The 23584-nt window shown below is 46.8% G+C and overlaps 1 protein-coding gene across 1 annotated transcript; it reads left to right on the top strand.

Annotated features, from left to right (window-relative positions):
* Positions 1 to 964: 964 nt before the first annotated feature.
* On the top strand, positions 965 to 22151 carry Tmem231 (transmembrane protein 231). Its single transcript, NM_001271031.1, has 7 exons — positions 965 to 1114; positions 1217 to 1386; positions 15643 to 15771; positions 15985 to 16128; positions 18446 to 18527; positions 19696 to 19801; positions 20120 to 22151. The coding sequence occupies exons 1-7, from the start codon at positions 976 to 978 to the stop codon at positions 20295 to 20297; spliced, it is 948 nt and encodes a 315-aa protein (NP_001257960.1). The 5' UTR covers positions 965 to 975; the 3' UTR covers positions 20298 to 22151.
* Positions 22152 to 23584: the final 1433 nt, after the last annotated feature.

The following is a 23584-nucleotide window of genomic DNA, read 5'->3' as shown; positions in this document are numbered from 1 at the left end:
CTTGCTGAGGACCTGGAGAAAGAATCAACGGCCAGCACAGTCTCCATGGTAAGACCCTACTTCAAAACAGATAAAATCTGTCTTTCACGTTAAGATATTCCTGTTAGTAGTTACCTAAGTGATTCGCTAATGCTAACTTTGAGGAAGACAATATCAGCGTTTATACCTAAGTACACCAGAAGGAGCCGTGTAGTAAATTACCCTCAAACCTTTGAAGAACCAAGGGATTTGTTTCTCGTTTTCTATCTTTTCTGCTACGGGGCAAAGTGAAAGCACTAACTTTGAAGGCAAAAGTACCTGGTTCTAGGACTGTGGCCCTTTTATAAGAGTGGGGGGGGGCGTTGGGGGGGTTGGGGATTTAGCTCAGCGGTAGAGCGCTTGCCTAGCAAGCGCAAGGCCCTGGGTTCGGTCCCCAGCTCCAAAAAAAAAAGAAAGAAAAAAAAAAAGAGTGGCCGGACTTCAGTATGAACCATACTGGAGTTTTTCCATTGAGATACAGTCCCGCATATCTCCGGCTGGTCTCTAACTCAGTGTCGCTAAAGATGACTTTGGACTTCCGGTCCTCCTACCTCCATCTCAAGAGTTGCTAGTATTACAGATGCGGGTCACCATGCCGGGTTTAATGAAGTGCTGGGTATGAACTCAGGGCTTCCTGCATGGTAAGCTAGCTAGCCTTTTACCAACTAAGCTATATCAACCATCCTATGTTGTGAGTTAATAGATGACCTATGGGGAGATGTCAACATCTATGCACATCTGATTTTGTACAACTGACACAGACTTTGGTGAGTGGAAATGTTGTTTCTGTTGCTTTCTTGAAGGGACCCACGGGAACCGAATCAAAATGCATGTACTAACTAACACAGAAACCTCCTCCCGCTAGCTCCACCCCTTACTAAAGGCCTGCGTGCCTGCTATTGGTTCCTCTGCCCGCCGTCGGTTGCCGTGGAGACTCCGCGCTGCGGCCCTGGGCTCATGGCGCTGTACCATCTCTTCTCTCACCCGATCGAGCGCGCCTACCGCGCGGGGCTCTGCTCCAAGGCCGCTCTCTTCCTGCTGCTGGCCACCGCGCTCACCTACATCCCCCCGTTGCTGGTGGCCTTCCGGAGCCACGGTAAGCCTGCCTGGGTCTGGAGGGCCACTCGGTTCGGCGCGGCCCGCGGGCCCAGGCCGGCTATCCTGACCCGGCTCCCCCAACACGCCTTGTCTCCCGCAGGGTTTTGGCTGAAGCGCAGCAACTACGAGGAGCAGCCGAACGTGCGCTTCCAGCACCAAGTGCTGCTGGTGGCTCTACTGGGGCCCGAGCCGGGAGCCTTCCTCGCCTGGAGCACGTACCCCACTTTCAACCGGCTGCAGGGGGTTCACCTGCGCGTTCCGCTCGTGTCGGTGCGTGGTTCCCGCCCGGACCCTGGGGGGAAAGCATGGGGTGAGATCCCAGTTGGGTCATTTGACGGGCTGTGGGGGCAGTCTCATGTATCCCAGGCTGGCCTTAAACTATATAGCCGAAGTCGTTCTTCAACAACTGATCCTCCGGCCTCCACCTTCCCAGGGCCAGGAATTTCTGCTATGCAACGCCGTGCTGGGGGTTGTGGGGTGCTGGGAATCAAACCCAGGGCTTTTTGCTTGCATGCGAGCACTTTACCACTGAGCCAATGCTCAGTCCCACAGCTTGGATCTCAAGGATCCACCGGGGTTGGAAACAAAGTCTCTTTGGCCCGCGCATGCTTAACTTTTTAGATAGTTTTACTCAGCTTCTTGAGGTGTCCCCAGACAATCAACCATGCAGGCGGTATGTTTGGTGGATTTGAGTCCAGAAGCCAGAGCACTGCCTGTCTCTGGTGCTGGTCACTTCTGAATGAAAAAGTGGCTGTGAAAACCCTTTTAAGGGCTTGAAGGCCGGGTTCTGTAGACGCCAGGATGTCGCTGAATTTGAACATCACCAGGCTGTAAAGACAGAAAGTGCCCGCATTTTTTATGCAGACTGGACGTAGGGTAGGGAAAGCGCTGATTGGTTGAATTCTCGACTCCGGCTCTGGCCAAGCCACGCCTGTCTGGGTTAGGCTCCTAACTGGGTTCCACACTGCAGCTGTCTCCTATGAAACTGGAACATTTTACTGTCTGCAGTTTAGTGTTTGCTTTCGCATAAATCAAATGCTTCCTTACATTTCCTTTAGTCGTATGGGACATCTGGCTTTCCTACATTCAAATGTGGATCCATTCGGACAGGTCTGATTATTAGCCTAGAAGGCAAACTCCTGTAGCTGAAGGGGCGGGTGCGTGGCAGGGGTGTCAGACTTTCTCCCCACAACAGGTAAATAAGATAGCAATATGCAAAATCTAATTCAGATTACTTGGTTCTCATATATATATATATATATATATATATATATATATATATATATATGTATAATTATTTTTTTCCTTATCACAAACCTGTTGACAGAAAAGTGAAGGCTCACTGTGGTTGGTATATGTATCAGTACTTGTTAACCAACCGAGTTTGTTAGTTTTAAGATCTGTAGCTTATTCAATGACATGAGCAGAGTGATGAATTTAAATTGCCCCTCCCCTACGTACACAGCAAGCTCAAGGCTATTCTGTGTCAAAAGCCGGAGCCCTGGCTCCTGAAGTCAGAGGCACAACATGGAAGGGGTCGGTTCCCTCCTGTCACTCTCCCAGGGATCCAGCTCAGATTCCCAGGGTTGGCTGCAAGGGTCTTTACCTGCTGAGTTATCTCATTACCCACCCTTACTCCTTGATGTGTTTTTTTAAAATTTTGCCCCAATTATTTTTATTATTAAAATTATTGTATGAATTAAAGCTTTTAACTAAATCTTACGGCTTTTTTATTCTTTTGTTTGTTTTTTTCTTTTTTTTTTTTTTGTTTGTTTTTTCTTTTTTTCGGAGCTGGGGACCGAACTCAGGGCCTTGCACATGCTAGGCAAGCGCTCTACCACTGAGCTAAATCCCCAACCCCGGCTTTTTTATTCTTTTTGAGATGGCTTATTGCCTTGCTTGTTGCCTGCCCAAGCTGGCTTTGGCTGAAGCAGTAAGTCCCGTTCAGCCCCCTAAGAAGCTGGGACAACAGACGAGTACCACATGCCCAGACTTATGTCATACACCTCTGAATGCCAGCGGAAGCTTTTTGTTGAAATTTCATGCACATAGAGAAAACAAAGCAAGCAAAGAAAACAATTATTTCCTGCAGGGAAATAAACCTCGCGAAGAAGCAAGGAAGGAGATGCAGTCAGGGTTGCGAACAGGACTTGCATAGTCATCGTCTTAGACAGAATGCTGACTAAGCAAAATGTGCATCTAGGGAAACTGAAGGGATCAGGGGAGCGGGGAGATGCCATGGGGTCTGGTGGGAAGGGGAGGAAAACGAAGGCTCCGGCCTTCCCCTGTGGAATGTCGGTAGAGAATACTCAGAAACAGAAGTAGACTCTCAGCAAATCTTATTAAAAACATCGGGAAACAGAAGTAGACTCGCAGCAAATCTTATTAAAAACATCGGGAGAGTGCTTCTTTGTTTTCGTTTTTCCGAACAGGGTTTCTCTTTGTATCCGTGGTTGTCCAGGAACTTGCTCTGTAGACCAGGTTGGCCGCGAACTCAGCAATGCCCCTGCCTCAGTCTCCCCGGTGCTGGGATTAAAGGCATGTGCCACCATCACCCAGCCTGGGGAGCAGTTCTAACACAGTCATTAGGTAACTGGGGCATAAGTGTTTGCTTTGGATGTTAATTGTTTTTTTTTGTTTTGTTTTGTTTTTTTGTTTTTTGTTTTTTTTTTGTTTTTTTTTTGTTTTTTTTTTTTTTTTTTTTGTAGCATCACTGAACTCTTTAAATCTTCAAATGATTAAGGCTCTTCCCCCACACCACCAACACATACCCCTTAGTTTTTTGAGAATGCAAGGCATGTGGTCCAGGATGGCTTGAAACTGGATATGTAGCCTAGGTTGACCTTAATGACTTAGTATTTCTGGTCTTTCAGCCTGTGCCTGAACAGCACTGAGATTGTGGGCCACCGTGCCTGCTTTTACTTTTTTTTTTAAGATTTCTTTATTTATTATACATAAGTACACTGTCGCTGTCTTCAGACACATCAGAAGAGGGCATCACATCTCATTACAGATGGTTGTGAGCCACCATATGGTTGCTGGGAATTGAATTCAGGACCTCTGGAAGAGCAGTCAGTGCTCTTAACTACTAAGCCATCTCTCCAGCCCCTGCTTTTACTATTTATTTACTTGCCTTGATGCCTTTTATTTTACCTTATTTTATCTTATTTTCTGTGTATGGGTACTTTGCCTGCATACACATATATGTGCACCATGTGCATGCCTAGTGCCATGAATCCCCTGGAACTGGAGTTATAGACAGTTGTAAGCTGCTATTTGGGTCCTGGGAATTAAACCAGGATCCTCTAGAGGAGCAGCCAGTGCTCCCAACTGCTAAGCCAGCGATCCAACTCCGCTTTTTATTTATCCCTAAGACAGGGCTTTGCAATGTAGTCCAGATATGGGCCAGGTTGGCCATGAACTGGTGATCCTCCTGCCTCCTCTTATTAACTACCTGGCCCCATTTGTATTCTCAGGCCTCTAATGCAATGGTTCTCAGCCTTCCTAGTGCTTCGACCCTTTAACACAGTTCCTCAGGTTGTTGTGACCTCCCCCTCAACTATGAAATTATTTCATTGCTATTTTATAACTAATTTTGCTGCTGTTATGAATTATAATGTAAATATCTGATATGCAGGATATCTGATATGCAACCCCTGTGAAAGGGTCCTTCAAACCCCCTAAGAGCTTGATCGAGACCCACAGGTCTGTTCTAATGCCTATAAAGAGGAGTGATTATGTGAGAGAGAGAGAGAGAGAGAGAGAGAGAGAGAGAGAGAGAGAGAGAGGCCAGAGTAGAGGTGGGCCTGCCCTTCCCTCTGCACCCACTGGACTTACTTTTTTTTTTTAATTTTTTAATTAGTTTTTTATTTATATGAGTACACTGTAGCTGAGACACACCAGAAGAGGGCATCAGATCCCATTATAGATGGTTGTTAGCCACCATGCGATTGCTGGGAATTGAACTCAGGACCTCTAGAAGAGCAGTCGGGTGCTCTTAACTGCTGAGCCATCTCTCCAGCCCCACAGCTGGGCTTCTTAAGGTCCACACTTAATGTGTTTTCTTTCTAAAGGTGAAAACAAAGGTTTTTAGGCTGACAGTAGCTCACAGGAGAACACTTGCATGCTATCTGTGAGGCCTTGACACTTTTTTTTAAATTTAAAACAAAATTAGTTCTGGTTTTTGGTTTGTTTGTTTTTTTCTTTAGGATTTATTTATTTATTAATATAAGTACACTGTAGCTGTCTTTAGACACACCAGAAGAGGGCATCGGATCCCATTACAGATGGTTGTGAGCCACCATGTGGTTGCTGGGAATTGAACTCAGGACCTCTGGAAGAGTAGCCAGTGCTCTAACCACTGAGCCATCTCTCCAGCCCCTAGTTCTGGTTTTACTTTAAGACAGTGTGTGGGGTTTCTTGTTTGTTTGTTGTTGTTGTTGTTGTTGTTGACTGGCTGGTTGCTGTTTGTTTTTGAAACAGGGTCTCTCTACGTAGTCCAGACCAAATTCCAACTCACTGTGCAAACCTAGGCTGGTTTCAAGCTGTCCATCCTCTCACTGCCATCTCCCAAGCATTGGGGTGGCTGGCAAGTGCCACCACGCCTGGCAAACATCCTGTGTTTATGTCTGGGATTCTCGGCGGACGGTTTTCTCTTTATATCTCTCCCTTTTATGTTGCCATTGTTTCCCTGGGACACTTCTGGACATTTAAGTCTGAGGGAAAGCTGAGGTATTCACCAAAGCAAGAGTAAACACCAGGCTCTGCTCCCCCTCCTTTCCTTCTTACTCATTCGCTGCCACTGCTTGGTGGCTTAGCCGGCGGCAGTGAGCTTCTTATCTCTAGAACCAGAAGCCACCCCCTTGAGAGAGCCCTGCATCGTCTTCCTCTGCTTCTGGCGGTTCCACTTTCAAATTTCAGAAGCCAAAAACTAATTCTCTTCAATCCTGGAGGATGTGCTGCTGCGTTCCATTTCATTCTGTTTTGTTTCCCATGGTGGGGCTCTACCCCAAGGCCTTAAATGTGCTAGGCAGTCGGTCAACCTCTGAGCTGCAACCTTGGTAATTGCGCACAGTTCAGAAAACAGGGCCCTCACTAGGGATGTTGTTCAGGGTAGAATGCTGTCTAGGATGTGCAAGCCTCTGGGTTCAATCCTTATTGTGCTCGTGTGTGTGTGTGTGTGTGTGTGTGTGTGTGTGTGTGTGTGTGTGTTCATACATTCTTTTTTTTTTTTAATTTATTTATTTTATGTAGGTCAGTACACCATTGCTCTCTTCAGACACACCAAAAGAGGGCATCAGATCTCATTACAGATGGTTGTGAGCCACCATGCAATTGCTGGGAATTGAACTCAGGACCTCTGGAAGAGCAGACAGTGCTCTTAACCACTGAGCCATCCCTCCAGCCCATCTTCATACATTCTTGGTCTCTGTGTTGATATCTTGGTTTATTGAACTTGTGGTCCTCCTGTCCCCGCCTCACTAATTAATGGCTGGCATTGCAGGCATGCACCACTGTGCCTAGCTGGACACGTTCACATGGTATATATTTTAGTAGTATTATCATCATCGTCATTATTATTTTTAGGCAGTCTTATATAGCCCAGACTGCCTCTGCCTCCTGTGTGCTGGGATTCAAAGCATTCACCAGCACACTCAGTTTATTCGGTGCTGAGGATGGAGCCCAGGGCTTCCTGCCTGCTTGGCAAATACTCCAGCAGCTAAGCAGACTCTCTGGCCCCCCGTTCTTCGCTTTTCCAACAGTAGGTTTTATGGTATGTGAATTGCATCTCCAATGCTCATAAAAGCAGACAGGCAGTAGCCTAGTGTGTGACACAAGCAACCGTAGTAAAAATCCCTGTTGACTTACCATGTCTTATCTGTGTTCCTCTATCTCCTTGAACACACAATAAGTACTTTACTGTCAGGTAGATATTTAAAGTCCTTTCCACAGTATTTGGCCTGTGAACAGTAAATATTTTCATTTATTCTCATAGTAACCCTGTGAGGTGAATTGGGAGAACATCGTCCACCATTTTACATATGAAGACATAGACTCACAGACGGGGTCATTTGTCCTGGCCTTCACACGAACAGTGTCCACTGGGGCACAGTGCTGCACGGTTGTACCCTCTGCAACTCACGGGGCTGAGACAGGAAGGTCACAAGCTCAGCGAGGAAGCCTAGCTATCAATACATCACAGACACAACCCAAAAAAATACGTATTTTATTTTCCATGCTTAATCCGTGAAATACTTGAATTTTAGCTCTGAACGCATAGAGCCAGGCTGGCTCCACCATGTCTGGGAAATGTCCTAGGAGTCAAGGACGCCATGGATTTTAGGCCAAGATTTGACCAACATTGGGAGGTGGCTTTGAAGTTACTAATTTTGGAAAATGCTTCAAAGTCACAGACATCCTCGCTTCTGCTCTGGCCAGCTCACCTGTAACGGTGTCTGCAAGATTCCCATATATTTTAAAGTCTAGTTTTTGTTATTTGTAAGTGGCCTTCTGGGTGACATGGCTCAGTTAAGGATACAGGGCTAGAGATTAAAGATGGATGTCAGAACAGTCCGAGCGGAGAGGCCGTGTGTGTAAGCACCCATTCTTTCCCATCTCTCACTTGGGGTGTGTCTTGCTGTCCTTAGCACCTGACAGTCACTGGTGGCCAGGAGGCTGCCTGCTTTAGTTCTCAGTACCCATCTGTGTGCAGACATCCAAAGAGCCAGGGTGGCAGGATGTGGTGGTTACATGGCCAGAAGGTGAGGAACTCCAGTTCTAGGCCACCCAAGACTTTGTAGCAAAGCACTGTCCGACAACAGCAGCAAAGGGCTTGTTGACAAAGGTTTGTAAACCCCAGCACCTAGGAGGCAGAGGCAGCACTCAGGAGAAGAGGACATCCGATCTCCTGGAGATGGGGTTACCTGTGAGCTACCCACTGGGTTCACCTGTGAGCTACCCACTGGGTTCTAGGAGCTGAACCAGAGTGTGTGTAAGAGCGCCTAGTGCTATTAACCATGGAGCTATCATTCTAACAACTAAATAAAAAACAGAAAGATAATACCCAGTAATGACGAGAGTAGGCGAGATGGACAGTGGTTTAAACTTGATCATTCACATTGAAAATTACAGAAAAAAAAAAAAAAACTCAAGGGATAAAACAGGAACCAAACAAAGCCCCAACAAGCCACAAGAGGCTGCAGATGCCCTGGGAAATGGTTATAAGTCATGACGGCCCGGGACCAGTAGAACTCCTTAGGTCAGCAGCCAGCCTGGCCTGGAATGTCATTGAGTGGCATATAGCCCCAGCCTAGCATACGCAAGGCCCCAGGTTCGAGCCTCACTCACACAGAAATTAACAGCAGCTCCTGCTGGCTATCAGTCACGGTCAGCTCCAACCCCACCTTGCCCTCTGGTCCCTGTTCCCTGCGGCTAACAAGAAGCCTCGCCTGAGGACTGGTTGTTCCCTGCCAGAGTGAAGACCCCCTACTGGTGGGGTCCTGATAAGGACAGCAACCAAACAATCAAGTCAGGTATTTTCCTTCAGCCTTCCAGGTCCCCTCTACATGACCTTCCTCCAAGCTCTGAGGAGTGGAGGGCACAGGGACAGAACACTCAGAGAGAAGCGCTGGGGTGTTGTCTCTTCCACGGAGCAGATACCTGGCTGGTTCCCACTGGGAAAGCTGGGTGTGTTTAGTAGCCTGGTGATCTCTGCTATCTGTAGGACCGGGTTACACCTGAATTCCCAGTCGCTACCTCCCCAGCCCCTTAGGCACTGTCAACAGGCCCTACATATCTTTATGAAAGAGACCATTTGTACCTTGTAAAGACTTTCAGGCTCAGTGGTTAAGAGCACTGACTGCTCTCCCAGAGGTCCTGAGTTCAAATCCCAGCAACCATAGGGTGGCTCACAGCCATCTGTAATGGTATCTGATGCCCTCTTGTATGTCTGAAGACAGCTACATTGTACTCATATATAAATAAATATAAATCTAAAAAAAAAGAGTTTCAATATAGCATGTCCTAAGCTTTGTTCACACACAGGATTGAGTTAATTATCACCAGGAATCTTTTTAATAAATTGTGCTGTGCTTAAAATGGCTAAAATAAACTGCCCATGTCAGACTCTAGAAGTTTGAACCGTCATTGGTCACGTCACTTTCTTGCTTGCCTCATGTGGACACTCTGCTGGCCCTGGTGTTCGAAGAGACCCTCCACTGAGGTGTCCACACCAGCTATGTCCTGAGGTTCTCTTCCCAGCTGCCTGCACCCTCTTTCTCAATGTCAGATGCAGGCATCGTCCCCCTTTGCCCGTTCAGTCCTCTCCTTCCTGTGCTTCTAATATTTCCTACATTAAAATAAGTATTTTAGTCTCTTCTCTCAGTTGCACCAGATCGATGTCAGTGGACTAAGGTACATCTTCTAGCCAACATTAGTATTGATCTCTCCTGTAAATGATTATCCTGCAACAACCAGAAAACTTTGAAATTAGCGTTCACAGGCACCGTTGCAGGCAGGCACATTTGTGTGCATGAATGCGCATATGTGGGGCTGAGGATCGAAGCCAGTGCCAACATATGCTGGGCATACTAAGCAAGCACCCTGTCAGTGATCACTTCCGCATACTCTCACACGCGCGTCTACAGATGGAGAATTGATGATCATTGGTCAGAACCCAGTTCAGCTACTGGAGTCCATACCTCCTCTTGCCCTCAGTTTAGCACGCCATATACAGGCTGTGATGGTTTTTATACCGGAATGTGTGGCAGGAATATATGAGACCATACATGGATATAAAAACTGTTACACACCTGCCTGCCTGTAACCTGAGCACTGGGAGGCTGAGACAGGAAGATCAGGAGTTCAAGGCCAACTTGGCTACATAGCAAGACCTCTAAATAAAAAGATAACTGGGCCAGTTAAGAGCACATCTTGTGGGGATGGGGATTTAGCTCAGTGGTAGAGCGCTTGCCTAGCAAGCACAAGGCCCTGGGTTCGGTCCTCAGCTCCGGGGGAAAAAAAAAAAGAGCACATCTTGCTTCTGGGTTTTGGTTTCCAGCACCCACATGTGGCAACTCACAGCCATCTGTAACTCCAGTTCCAAGGAATCCCAACATCCTTTTCTGGCTGGCCTCCATGAAATGTTTGTGGTTTTGTTTTGTTTTTTGTTTTTGTTTGGTTAGTTTTTAAAATTTAGATATTTTTGTTTTATTTATTATAGGTGTATGAGTGCTTTTAGAAATCACAAAAAGTAAGCTAATTAGCTGACTGGACAGGCAAAGGTGCTTGCCACCAAGCCTGACAACTGTGCTTCATCCCCAGGATCAACATGGCAGGAGGGGACTGTCTCCTGTACCATGTCCTCTGACCTCCACTCATGTGCCACACACGCATGCAAGCACACACACAAATAAATAAATAAATGTAATTTTTAAGTTCCAAAACACACATACACACATATTTCATAAAAATGAAGTGTTGTGATTTACACATTTTCTTAGCCAGGTACCAATTAGATTTTAGCAACTGAGCTAGAACTAGTGTTGAGGTATTTGCTCTCTGAATGACTCCTTTTCAAAACAAAAAAAAAAAAAAAAAACCCATCGTATTTAGTTTATGTGTGTGAGTGTTTTGCCTGCCCGTCTGTCCGTGCTCCGTATGTGTGCAGTGGACTCAGAAGCCACTGGGACTGGAGTTATAGTGACATGGATGGCCTCCATGTGGTCACTGGAAATTGGGCTCAGGTCCACTGGAAGAGCAGCCAGTGCTGTTAACAGCTGAGCCATCTCTCCAGCCCCCCACCCAACCCTGACCCACTGACCCGCATGCCCCAGTGCCTACTATCATCAGAGTACAGTCACAGTTAGGGTTTGAACACGGTACGTCCTCCTTAGGCTCGTGTGGGAACATTTGGTCGCCAGCTGGTGGCGCTGTTTGGAAAGGTTGTGGAACATTTAAAGCTGAAGCCTTGCTGGAGGAAGTCTGTCATTGGAAGCTAGCTTTGACTCACCCACGGTCAGGGAGCCTCCGCCCTCTTCCTCCTCCTCAGCCTTCCCACTGTCCAGGTGCCCTGCCGTCACCCACACAGACCCTTGTTTAGCCACCCTCCACCCATTCCCCGCTTATACTGTCAGGGTGCCAGCAAGTTAGATCATCCCAAACACTTCTCATGAAAGTCTCCCTTTTAGCCTCTCCATTTTAGCCTGCTTCAGTTTTCTTCGTGTCACTTGCTTGACAGTTACCTGGTGCTGTCATGTATTTATCTGTCACTCTTCCCAGCAGAATGCTACCTTTGTACAAAATGATGTTTCCTGCCCCTGTCTTTGGTTTGGTTTTGTTTGGGGGGGGAGGGGTGCATGTTTCTTTGAGGTTATTTATATATGTATGTATGTATGTATGTATGTATGTATGTATGTATGTATTTAAGGATTTATGGAAATATTTTTGGTTTTATGGGGGGTTTTTTGTTTGTTTTTTAGATACAATCTTACTATGTAGATTGCCTGGAACTCACTGTGTGTACCAGGCTGACCTCAAATTCTTCTCAAATATTCATATATATATTCATATATATGTATATATATAATTATTTGGTTCCATATTGTTGTTATTATTTTATTGATTTCATATTTGGTTTTTGTGTGTGGTGTATATATGTCTACATGTATGTACACCTATGTGAATATGTGTGCACGTAAGTTCCTGGGGGCACCAGAGGGCAATGGGATTCCCTGGACCTAGAGTTTGAGGTGGTTGTGAGGCTCCCAGAGGAAGTACTGAGAGCCAAACTCTGTCCTCTGGAAGAGCAGCACACAGTGCTCCACCTCCTGTGAGACCCAAGCAGGAAGGATGTGCCCACCTTTCAGGTCAAGGTTACTGTTTGCAGCTAAGACAGTTAAGCGCAGGTCCCTGTGCAGGTTAGGGCTTCTGTGTGAGGTTGAAGAATAAGTTCCTGTGTGACCTGTGTGAAGGCTTTGCAACTTACGGTTTCTATGTATAATTAAAGGAAGTTCCTGGTTCTTAGACCTGGTGTAAAACATGTTTCTCAACCCACACTAAACCTGCGACCTCATTTGCATATATATCCTTACCTTGCTTCCCTTTCATTGTTTGATTAATTGATTGGTTGGCTGATCGAGACAGGGTTTTTCTGTGTAGCCCTAGCTGTCCTGGAACTCACAGAGATTTGCCTGCCTCTGCCTCCAGTGCTGGGATTAAAGGGGTGTGCTACCCCACCTTACTCCAGACATATTTTATGACACTGTATAACAACCAGTTCCCTTGCCTCTGTAACACTTTATCTCTCACACAAAAGAGACCTCAGGAGGCTAAAGGGGTTGCTCTCCAAAATCCCACTTAGGGAGAGGCAGTTGGACTGGTCAGTCACAGATGCACCCCAAAATACAGCTTGCTTTAGTCAGTCAGACAATTTTGACCTTGTTTTTCTTCCCGAAATTCTCAGATAACATTCCCTCATCATTCGTTTTTTTTTAGACAGTGTAGTATAGCCCAGGCTGGTCTTAAACTTGGTATGTAGCTGAGGATGACCTTAAACTCCTGATACTTATGTATCCTCTTTCCATGTCCGGCTCTTATTTTTATTTCTTTATTTTTTCTATGTATGCAGCATTTTGCCTGCATGTATACCTGCTGGTCAGAAGAGGGCACCAGATCTCATTACAGATGGTTGTGAGCCACCATGTGGTTGCTGGGAATTGAACTCAGGACCTCTGGAAGAGCAGGCAGTGCTCTTAACCACTGAGCCATTTCTCCAGACCCTATTCTTTATTTTTTGAGACGAGTTTCACTCTGTAGTCTAGGAAGGCCTTGCACTCTATGTAGCCCAGGCTGGCCCCAATTTTGTAATGATCCTTCTGCCTCAGCCTCTAAATGTTGAGATTTTGCTATGCCCCACAATATTTGGCTACTGTTTGCTTGCTTTATTTTTTTTTTTTAACTTTTAAAAAAACTTTTTTCTGGACAGTTTAGTACTCAAAGAAATTTAAGGGGTTGGGGATTTAGCTCAGTGGTAGAGCACTTGCCTAGCAAGCACAAGGCCCTGGGTTCGGTCCCCAGCTCCGAAAGAAAAAATATTTTAAAAAAAAAGGAAATTTAAATTAAAAATATCTAATCTCCACTTGATTAGCCAAAAGGATGGAACACAGTAAAATATCCAATCTTAAATCCTGCTTCCTGGGGCTGGAGAGATGGCTCAGCGGTCAAGAGCACTGACTGCTCTTCCAGAGGTTTCCCAGCAACCACATGGTTCACATGGCTCACAGCCATCTGTAATGGGATCCAGTGCCCTCCTCTGGTGTGTCTGAAGACAGCAAAGCGACAGTGTACTCAGAACGTAGAAGAATAAGTAAATTTAAAAATCTGTGTCTAGATTTCTCTCATCTGTCTAAGGCGTGACACATATTGTAAGGACCAAGTGAAATAAAGTCCTCTCCCTGTCACATCCCTGGAGCCATTCAGCAGTTCTCTCCTGGCCCCTCTTCCCTTGTAAACAGAGAATCACAGTCGGTCTTTATCTTCCTCTCCAGTCCAAAGGTCCAGACGGTAGCTGTGTTGGTCTGAATATAAATGGTACTCACAGGCCCATAGGTGGAGGAAGTGTGTCGCTGTGTGGGGTGAGCTCTGAGATCTCAGAAGCTTAAACCAGACACAGAGTCCCATCTCTTCCTGCTGCCTGCCAATCTGGACACAGAATCCTTAGCTCCCTCTCCAGCACCAGGTCTGATTGCACATGGCCATGCTTCCCACCATGAGGATAATGGACTGAACTCTGAACAGCAGTGGTCACGGTAGCTCTTCATAGCAACAGCGTGGCCAGCAGTCTTCCTTAGAGCAACAGAAGCTAGCTCACAGGAGGCCAGGCAGCCGCTTCCCATCTCACTCATACTGACTAATACAGAAGTGGCTCTGGGACTCTATCAGCCACCCTGGTAAGAAGTCCCCTCCTCCCCCAGAGAGCAGATGGACAAGGACGAGGAGAGAAGTAGCCAGTGGCGGAAGGACAGTAGATGATAACAAGCCTAAGACAAGGATGCTGCTGTCTTGAAGGAAAGAGATCACTTAAAGGCTCTAAAGGCACCTACCTTCACTCCAACCTTGCTCATCTGAGATAAAAACCTCTTGTTTGCAGAGTCTTATATATGGGTGGGCAAAGTAATGGGCTGAGGTGGACTGCTTCTGGGATGAGCTTAGCATGGAGGTTTTGATGTGTGTCAAGGACGCCTGGCAGAGGGGTTGCATTTCAGTTCTGTCCCTCCTGCTAGCCACTGTCAGGTCACTGTGACATACCCGAGACTGCAGGGACCAGCTAGCGACTTATTTTTAACTGTCCACATATGATTTATGGGCTTTGACTTTCTTATGCCCTCCTCTGATTTTTGTTAAATATTTGTGGTCTTGGTATCTTATTGATTGTCCCTTTTTTTAAAATTGATGGATGCTGAAAGACACACAAGCTTTGAAGCTTCCACAGAGTCATGAGACAGATAGTCCAACCTTAAGTATCTGAAGCAAGGGCACTTGGGGTTTAAGATGTACAAATAGGGGGTACACATACGGCCCAGTGGTTAGGAGCACTAGCTGCTCTCACAAAGGACCTGAGTGTAGTTCCCAGCACCCACATGACGGCTCACGACCGTCTGTAACAACACTTTCAGGGCCTCTTCCAGAAGCTCCCTTCTGGCCTCTGTGTGCACCAGGTGCGCACTCAGTGCACAGGCACACATGCATGCAGACATGTATACACATAAAATAAAAATAAATCTTAGAGAAATGTATAAATAGAGCTTGGTGGATTTGTATAGCATTTGCATGATGATTAGAGTTAGATTTTGTTTCTTTCCATTTTTTTTAAAGATTTATTTATTTTATGTATGAGTGCTCCATCTGTATGTACACCTGCCTGCCAGAAGAGGGCATCAGACCCCATTACAGGTGGTTGTGAGCCACCGTGTGGCTCAGCGATAGAGCACAGTGGTCAGTGCTAGTCTCTAGTACGGGGAGTCCCTGGCTAATCCTAGTGCTCTAAAGAAAGAACAAGAGGATGACAGTTAGGGAGGGGAAGGAAAAAGAAATTCTCTGGGTGCTGGAGACATGGCTCAATACTGCCCTTGCAGAGGGCAGTTAAGTTTCAGACCTTCATCAGGCAACTCGAAATGATCACCTTCCCTCAAGCCTGAGGGCATCCAACAGTGTCTTCTGGCTTGCACAGACACACACACGTGCATACGCATAGTTACACACACACACACACAACTAAAGTAAATAACAATTCTGTTTGTTTTTGTTTTGTGTTATGTGTGTGTTTTGTTTGTTTGTTGTTTTTCTTTTGAAGACAGGGTTTCACTGTGTACCTGGGCTGCCCTGGAACTTGCCCTGTTGACCAGGCTGATCTCTAACTCAGATCTGCCTGTCTCTGCCTCCCAAGCACTGGGATTAAAGTTGTGTGTGCCACCTGCCTAACTATGACAATTCTCTAACAAAGTAAATCTCTTCCTTTGGCCTCTGTAGACCAGAGAAGAAGACAGGAACCAGGATGGGAAAATGGATGTACTATACTTTAAACTTGAACTTCCCCTGCAGTCCACAGAGCAAGTTCTCGGTGTGCAGCTTATCCTGACCTTCTCCTACCAACTGCACGTGAGTCTGCCTTCTCTGAGCCCTCTCCTCTTCCTCCTCCCCTGGGAGAGCCACATTGCAGATGGCTCTTGTACGGAATGTTATTGGGAATTCAAATAGACAAATTGAATATTCAAAGTAGTAGGCCAGAGGGTTCTGGGCAGAAAGGTTCCTGAGTGGGCTAGCACACGCATGCCAGGCCTGACAACGCATCTCTCTTCCTAATGATTTCAGAGGATGTCAACATTCGAGATGCAGAGCATGGCGTTTCTCCAGTCCTCCTTTGCTGTTCCCGGGTCACAGTTACATGTGAATGGTGACCTGAGGCTGCAACAGAAGCAGCCACTGAGCTACCGTGGCCTGGACGTCAGATACAACGTAAGGATGCCCGTTGTGGTCCAGCACCTTCATGCGTAGGCTTATCACAGCCTTCGAAGGACAAGAAATTTAAGCTTAGAAATAGCATTTAGTTCTTATGTGTATGAGTGTTCTGCCTGAACGGATGTTGTACACCATAGATGTGCAGTGCTGCACCCAAGCCCAGGCCATCTAGAGGAGCAGTCAGTACTCTAAAACACTAAACCATCGCTCCAGCCACATCGTGAATTCTTTCTTAATGTAGGAAGGGAGTTGGAGAGCTGGCTCAATAGTTGCGAGCACTGGCTGTTCTTCCAGAGAACCTGAGTCTGATTTCCAGCACCAAGATGGCAGCTTACATCTGCTTGTAGTTCCACTTCCGGTGGATCCAACACCCTCTTCTGACCTCCTCAGGCACTGTGCACACATGGTGTGCAGAAACATGTGCAGACAAAACACACACACACACACACACACACACACACACAGAAAACAATAATTTTTTGTAGGCATAGAAAGGCTCTCTTCTGAGAGAGGGGGAAACATTCTTACTGAAGAACTTAACTGTCCATTGCATTCGGGTACACACACTCCAAATGTATTCTGTGTTAGTTTTTGTTGTTGTTTGTTTGCTTTGTTTCTTCAAGACAGGGTTTCTCGGTGTAGCCCTGGAACTCACCCTGTAGACCAGGCTGGCCTCAGACTTGCAGGGATCCACTTAAAGGTGTGCGCCATCACCAGGTCACCTTCTGTTCAGTGACTGCTTGTTGCGACCCAATGCCTGACAGAACGACCTGAAGGAGGAGAGATCTGTTTTGCTCACAGTTTCAAAGGTTTTAGGCTGTCCTGGTGGGAAGGAGGGGAGTAAAGAGCTTTACACTGTGGCCTTCAGGAAGCAGATTGAAGCAGGTTGGGGCCAGAGCAGGATATAATATAACCCCGAAAGACAAGTTCCCAGGCCTCGATTCTTCCAACCAGGTCCCACCTTCCACAGCTACACACACACACACACACACACACACACACACACGCACACGCACACGCACACGCACGCACACACCACCCAACGTCTGTTCACATTTTGAACCTGTCAGTGGGTCAAACTATCCATATCAGCTCTGAGCCTCACTTCCTAAACCTCTCTGGAAATGCCCTGTGCCCAGAGTGTCCTCTACTAAATCTCCCAAGTGTTGCTCAGGCCAAGCAATATGACAGTCAATATTGACTGTCACATCTTCCAAATGATCTCATAAAATGCCTATGTAAATATCTTTTTAAAAATACCAGTCACCATTCATTGAAAAGGTGACATATGCCAGCCCAGAGTGAAAAGGTTTACGGGTGGGTGTGGTGTCGTGCGGGCCCTGGCAGCCCCTGCTTGGGAAACGAGGTAGGAAGATGACTTGAAGCCAGGAAGTAAAGACTAGCCTGGGCATCTCATCAACACCCCATCTCAAACAGAAATAAGAAGGAGCCTTGCTTATATGTCATGATTTTCAAACTTCCCGGTGAAATGAGCAACACCTCATCTCAAACAGAAATGAAGAAGTGGCTTATAAATGTCACGTTTTTCAACTGCTGTGACTTCCTGAGACACCGACTGGCTCAGCGCTCCTTTGTTTGAGAGCCCTATGGCCATGGCTCACGCCAGCAGGACCAGGGATGGAGGGGACACACTGGCAGCCACATGGTTGGCATAACCTATTTTCTTACAACAGGAATCGGAGGGAAACTGCTGTCTTTATATTAAAGCCAACATGGACACATGGGCAGAATCTCACCATCGCCCAGCTCTGCACCAGCTCTGCAGCCTCCTGGGCTTTCTCATTCCCACAAAGCAGCTTCTCTCTCTCTCTCTCTCTCTTTCTCTCTCTCTCTCTCTCTCTCTCTCTCTCTCTCTCTCTCTCTCTCTGTGTGTGTGTGTGTGTGTGTGTGTGTGTGTACTCAAAAATGATTATTACAGAAAGTTTATTCATCCCCAAAGAAAAGATTACTGAACCGGGGCTGGTGAGATGTTCTATTCCCGGCATCCACATAAGGTCACTTACAACCACCTGTAACTCTAACTCCAGACTCCAGGGTGACCCAATGCCTCCGGCCTCTATGGGCACGTGTGCTCACATGTACATGTTACCCCCACCCTCTGACACACTCACATTCGCACACAAGTATGAATAATAAAAATAGAACTCTACAGAAATAATTCTGAACCAGGGCTGGGTCACAAGCACAAGAGCGTGGTCTCTGGGCCAGGGTGGCCTCAGGATTGAGGCTGGGTGGGCTGCTGCGTGGGAAGGAGAGCGAAGTGCTCACAGTGTGTCCTCCTGCCTCGCCCCAGGTATCGGTGATCAATGGGACCAGTCCTTTTGCCCATGACTACGACCTGACTCACATTGTCGCTGCCTATCAGGAAAGGAATGGTGAGTTGCTGGACCCCTGTCCACAGGCTGCCCGGGCTTGCCGGAACTTGTCCTCTGTCCACTGTCCACACCCTTCCCCACAAGCCACCTCTCCCGTAGCCCAGCATATCAGCAATCACTCGCTTTATTTATCCTGTCACTGGCTTGGCTGCTTTGCTCTCATTAGTGTGTATTGGTTTGAGTGAGTTGTCTCTCATAGTACACCTGTAAGAGAAGTCAGGGCCGTTTACTGTCCTCACTTTCCAGACAGCGATGGGTGATGCGTGTCAGGCAGTCCGCAATGGTAGGCTGGTAGAAGGGAGGCACCGGCAGAACTGACTATAGGTAGCGTTCGTCCCTAGAGGAGTGTCCCCAGGCTTGAGTCAGCACACCAGGCTGGTTTGTGGTCTAACATTTTCCCTAAAGGCATCAAAAGTGTTTCTGGCAACACGACATTATGGGTGACAGCCACAAACGTTTCACAAGTGGAGGGCTTTTAATTCCAGTATTTCTTTTTAATTTTATGCAGTACAATAGCAGCAATACAATTCCTAAAACTAAATCTGACAACTGCTGGCCCCAAGATCAACTCTTTCCTCTTTAATTCATTCACTCTTTGTCCATATATAAATAGTTTCATACAACTTTCACTCTTCGGGGCTGAGAGCTCGAGCTCTTGCTTAGCATAGATCGGGTACAATTCCCCCGATTCAGTCACCAGTGCCACATAAAGCTTGGTAGCACACACACACACACACACACACATAGCCCCAGCCCTCAGGAGATGGAGACGAGAGTAATCAGAAATTCAAGCTCATCCTTGGTAATATAGCAAGTTGGAGACCAGTGAGCTACATGAGAAGAGAGAGAGAGAGAGAGAGAGAGAGAGAGAGAGAGAGAGAGAGAGAAACAGAGACAGAGACAGAGACAGAGAGACAGAGAGAGAAGAAAGGAGTCAATGAGATGGTTCAGTGGGTGGATAAGAGCATTTTCCATTAAGCCTGATGACCTGAGTTCTATCCTTGGGGTTCACATGGTGGAGGGAGAGAATTGGTACACCTGCACACACACACACACACACACACAAGCATGCAAATAGATCTTAGAAACAGAAAAGACTTTGGGATCTGTACTCAAAGACTACTTATAGCCCTTCGCTTTGAATTAATGACTAATGTTTGCCTTGCAGTTACCACTGTCCTCAGTGACCCCAACCCAATCTGGCTGGTGGGCCGGGCCGCTGAAGCTCCTTTTGTGATCGATGCTGTCATCCGCTATCCCGTGGAAGTCATTTCATATCCTTTCTGTTAGCCGGGTTCCACTAGGAAAGAAGAGCTTCCTTAGTTTAGTTACCCCAAGTAGGAACAGATGTGGGACTCACAAGATAGGAAATTGCCACAGCTCTTTAGCCCCATACAAATGACTGCTGCTCCTACAGCAAAGAAAAATCAATTTCCTGTGCCTCTTTCTTTCTAAACATTTCTGAGTCAGAATTATCCATGTTTATATCTTAATAATCTCTGGAGAGTATTTGAAGTATTCTGTTTCCCATCTGACCTGAGCTTTGGGGTAGCTGTTCCTTACTCGTGGCTGCTGTTCCTTAGCATTTGTACTTATCAGCCAGGGTTCTGGGAGATGATAAAGTTTGCCTGGATCCAGTATGTCAGCATCCTGCTCATCTTCCTCTGGGTGTTTGAAAGAATCAAAATCTTCGTGTTTCAGAACCAAGTAGTGACCTCCATCCCTGTAGCCGTGCCCCAGGGAGAGATAAGGAAAGAGCACTTATCCTGAGAAGCTTCTGTCAGGAGACTGAGGGACCATGGCTACCTCATTCCTGTCTTCTGAGACCGGCAGTTTTACAACATTTCTGCAAAGAGCCCGCTGGACACTCTCAGGCCTGCGTGCGTGTTTCACCTCAGAGACAAAGAATGGATTTTCCAGTGTTGTCCGGCACAACCCCCACGTCTTCAAAGCACGGGGGGAACCTACAAACACTAGTTTGTGGAAAGGTCGCAGGGTTACAGGAGGGTTATGTTTTGTTTCTGGTTTTGCTCTGCTTTGGCCTTGAATTTCAGGAGAAAATTGTGGTGAGTTCATACATCTTTGAAAGAGCCCCACCTCTGGTCAAGGGAGGAGTTTACTTCTTTTGAACTGGGATGCCCTGTCCACCCCTCCCTCCTATCATAAGCTAGCTACATTTTTAGCCTCCTCCGGTCTCTCACAAGAAATATGCAAATCCCTAGTACTTTCTGCTCTTAGATATCTACACAGTGCCCATTCAGAACTTTGATTTCCAGAGCTGAAGCCTTCAACTGGAGAACGGAAGGGGGCAGGGCGTCTCAAATACAAGAGTCTCAGAAACATGTGCGTGCTGGCGGGTGACTTAAGGGCAGGAGGACCAGACACCTGCCCTCAGCCCTCAGGCTAATAGATGGGGGTCTGTCATCGGCTCAGCTAAACAGCCCTCTGTTCCTGCCCTGCTATGGCTGGCTCTGTGCCCTGTTTCTTGGCCTCTGTCTGTGCCCCTGGGATGGTGGCTGGAGTCAGAAGTGCTGTTTCATTCAGTCTGTCCCCCTACCCCCAGCATCAGTGGAGGACATTGGGCTTCTAACAACAGGTTCTTTCTCCCTGGCCCTCACCCAACAGCCCAGCCACTCCTCCTCCTCCTTGCTGGCCTTCCCCCTTTCTGAAAGGATGTGGGTGACAGAAGGGTGGCTGTTGGCATTGGCTCCCACTGCCTGACAACCTCAGGGTTTATTCGGAGGCTGTTCCCTCGATTAAGGAACAGGGTACTTACCAGAGGGGAGGCTTTGGGGAAGGCATGAGGAGCAGAGAGTGAGGAAGGAGGCTAAGCAGAGCCTCTAATCCAGCCTGGCCATTAACAGTGAGAAGGAGCCCAGCCAGATAGCCCTCTGATCTGCAGAAGTCTACAAAGACTTCTACTTTACACAGAAATCTCTCATTTGGCCCCGGTCCTGCGCTGAGCAATTGTGCCCTCTTAAAGAACTCCACCTTTGGCCCTGGGAGGACACGCCCTACCACCCTTGCCTCCATGCCTAACCACAAACGCTCCTCCCTTCGTGCCTCAGTTTACCTTGGAGGCACCCTTCTGTCAGACTGAGCAAATAAGAATTTTGAAAACCAAGCTCTTTCGAAGTATTTGAGGAGAGAAACTCTCTAGTACTGGTTTCTCTGACCTAACACGTACGGCTGATTATACGCCCGAAGAGTTACGTGAAAAACGGTCTCTGATTTCAATTTCGCAAAGGTTATGAGAGGGCTAGGGATGTGGCTCTGTTGGAAGAGCGCCTGCCTGGCATGCTTGGAGCCCTGGGTTCCATCCCCAGCACACCTTCACGGTGGTGCAAGCCGATAACCCCAGCACATCAGGGGTGGAGGCAGGAGTAGAATCATCCCTAAGTTAGAGCCCAGCCTGGGATACTTGAGACCCTGTCTGAATAAAATAAGGAAATGGGCTTGGCGGCGTGACAAGAAATATATTGTATGGAAAAAAAGATAACAAGTTACAGAAAGATGACCAAAGATACAAGCTACTTTGCATTATATTAAACTATTCTGTGCAAATTCTGTATACAGAACTCAATGATGTTTTATAACTTTCTAATTAAAATATTCTGAAAGGAAGTTTCCCGTGGCTTCTGAAAGGCAGGGGCCCTGGGCGGGGAAACAATAGGGAGGGGACAAGGTTCCACGGGATTCTGAGTGACCGAGATGCTCTGCCCAGACCCTACCTAAAGATGTTGAGAGCTTTTGTTAGGTCTTCGGCAAAAGTCCTCTAGGCCAACCCCAGGTAAAGGAGGGATTTTCATTGAAATCCACATGGCAAATGGAAGACACGGGCTGGAAAATTACAACTGTGTTTGGTGAGTATCAGGTTATTTTCAGATCAGATGTTGGGTGGTTAGTTCTAGGCCTCATGGCCCAGAATGGCAAGAGGAAAAATAGTGGAAAATACACAGGATTGCAGCTAAGCTATAACGCAGAGCCAGAGTCTGAGTTGATTACTCATCCTGGGAGGGGAGGAGGAGGGTCTGATTCTGTCACGTGATTGGTTCAGATTCTGTTTGAATGAGGTGAGGGCTGGGTTAGCAAAGCTTTCTCTCTCCCCACTCTTTATTTCTCTCTGCCCCGCCCCCTCCACTTCTTCACATTCGTGCATTTCAAAGTAAGTTTTGTACATTTTGTTTCCTTTTTTTCTTTATTAACTTGAGTATTTCTTATTTACATTTCTTTTTTTTTTTTTTTTGGGTTCTTTTTTTTCCGGAGCTGGGGACGAACCCAGGTTCTTGCGCTTCCTAGGCAAGCGCTCTACCACTGAGCTAAATCCCCAACCCCCTTATTTACATTTCGATTGTTATTCCCTTTCCCGGTTTCCGAGCCAACATCCCCCTCACCCCTCTCCCTCCCCTTTTATATGGGTGTTCCCCTCCCCATCCTCCCCCCATTACCGCCCTCCCCCCAAGTTTTGTACATTTTTGACCAGGTAAATCCTAAGTGTCTCCTGGAGAAAAATGTGTAAAAATCTCACAAGCCTCGGTTAAATTAAACTTATTTATTTTTATGGGAACGGGGTCTTGGTATGTAACCCGTGGTGGTCTTACACTTCAGATAATCCTGCCTCAGTTTTTTAAGTGGTAGAATTAACAAGAATGATCCACCTAACCTGACTTTCAAATTAAGATAGGGTTTCTCTGTGTAGCCCTGGCTATCCTAGCACACTCACTCTGTAGACCAGGCTAGCCTCGAACTCTAACACCCACTTCCACTTCCTGAGTGCTGGAATTAAAGGCATGTGTCGCCTCCACCCAGCTCTGACTTTAAATTTTTAAAGAAAATAATAGCCGTCTAAATACTTTACCCAGAAGTCAATAGATGGCATTCTCTTAGAACGCAGTTTGTGCGTGCCTCTGTGTGTGTGTGTGTGTGTGTTCGCGTGTGTGTGTGTGTGTGTGTGTGTGTGTGTGTGTGCGTGCGCGCGCGCGCGCGTTTATTTCCTTAAGATGAATCCAGAAAGAAGTTACTAGTTCAGAAACTAGTGGCCATGGTTAAGGATCCTA

Source organism: Rattus norvegicus, chromosome 19, assembly GCF_036323735.1.
Source record: "Rattus norvegicus strain BN/NHsdMcwi chromosome 19, GRCr8, whole genome shotgun sequence".
In the NCBI taxonomy this organism is placed as follows: domain Eukaryota; kingdom Metazoa; phylum Chordata; class Mammalia; order Rodentia; family Muridae; genus Rattus; species Rattus norvegicus.
Note: the sequence above shows the minus strand (reverse complement) of the source record. Positions and strands in the feature narration are given on the sequence as shown.

Coding starts and splice junctions, on each gene's coding strand:
- Tmem231 (NM_001271031.1), top strand. CDS start 976: ATGGCGCTGTACCATCTCTTCTCTCACCCGATCGAGCGCGCCTACCGC. Junction 15,772..15,984: donor CCTTCTCCTACCAACTGCAC/GTGAGTCTGCCT, acceptor TAATGATTTCAG/AGGATGTCAACATTCGAGAT. Junction 19,802..20,119: donor TATCCCGTGGAAGTCATTTC/ATATCCTTTCTG, acceptor TAGCATTTGTAC/TTATCAGCCAGGGTTCTGGG.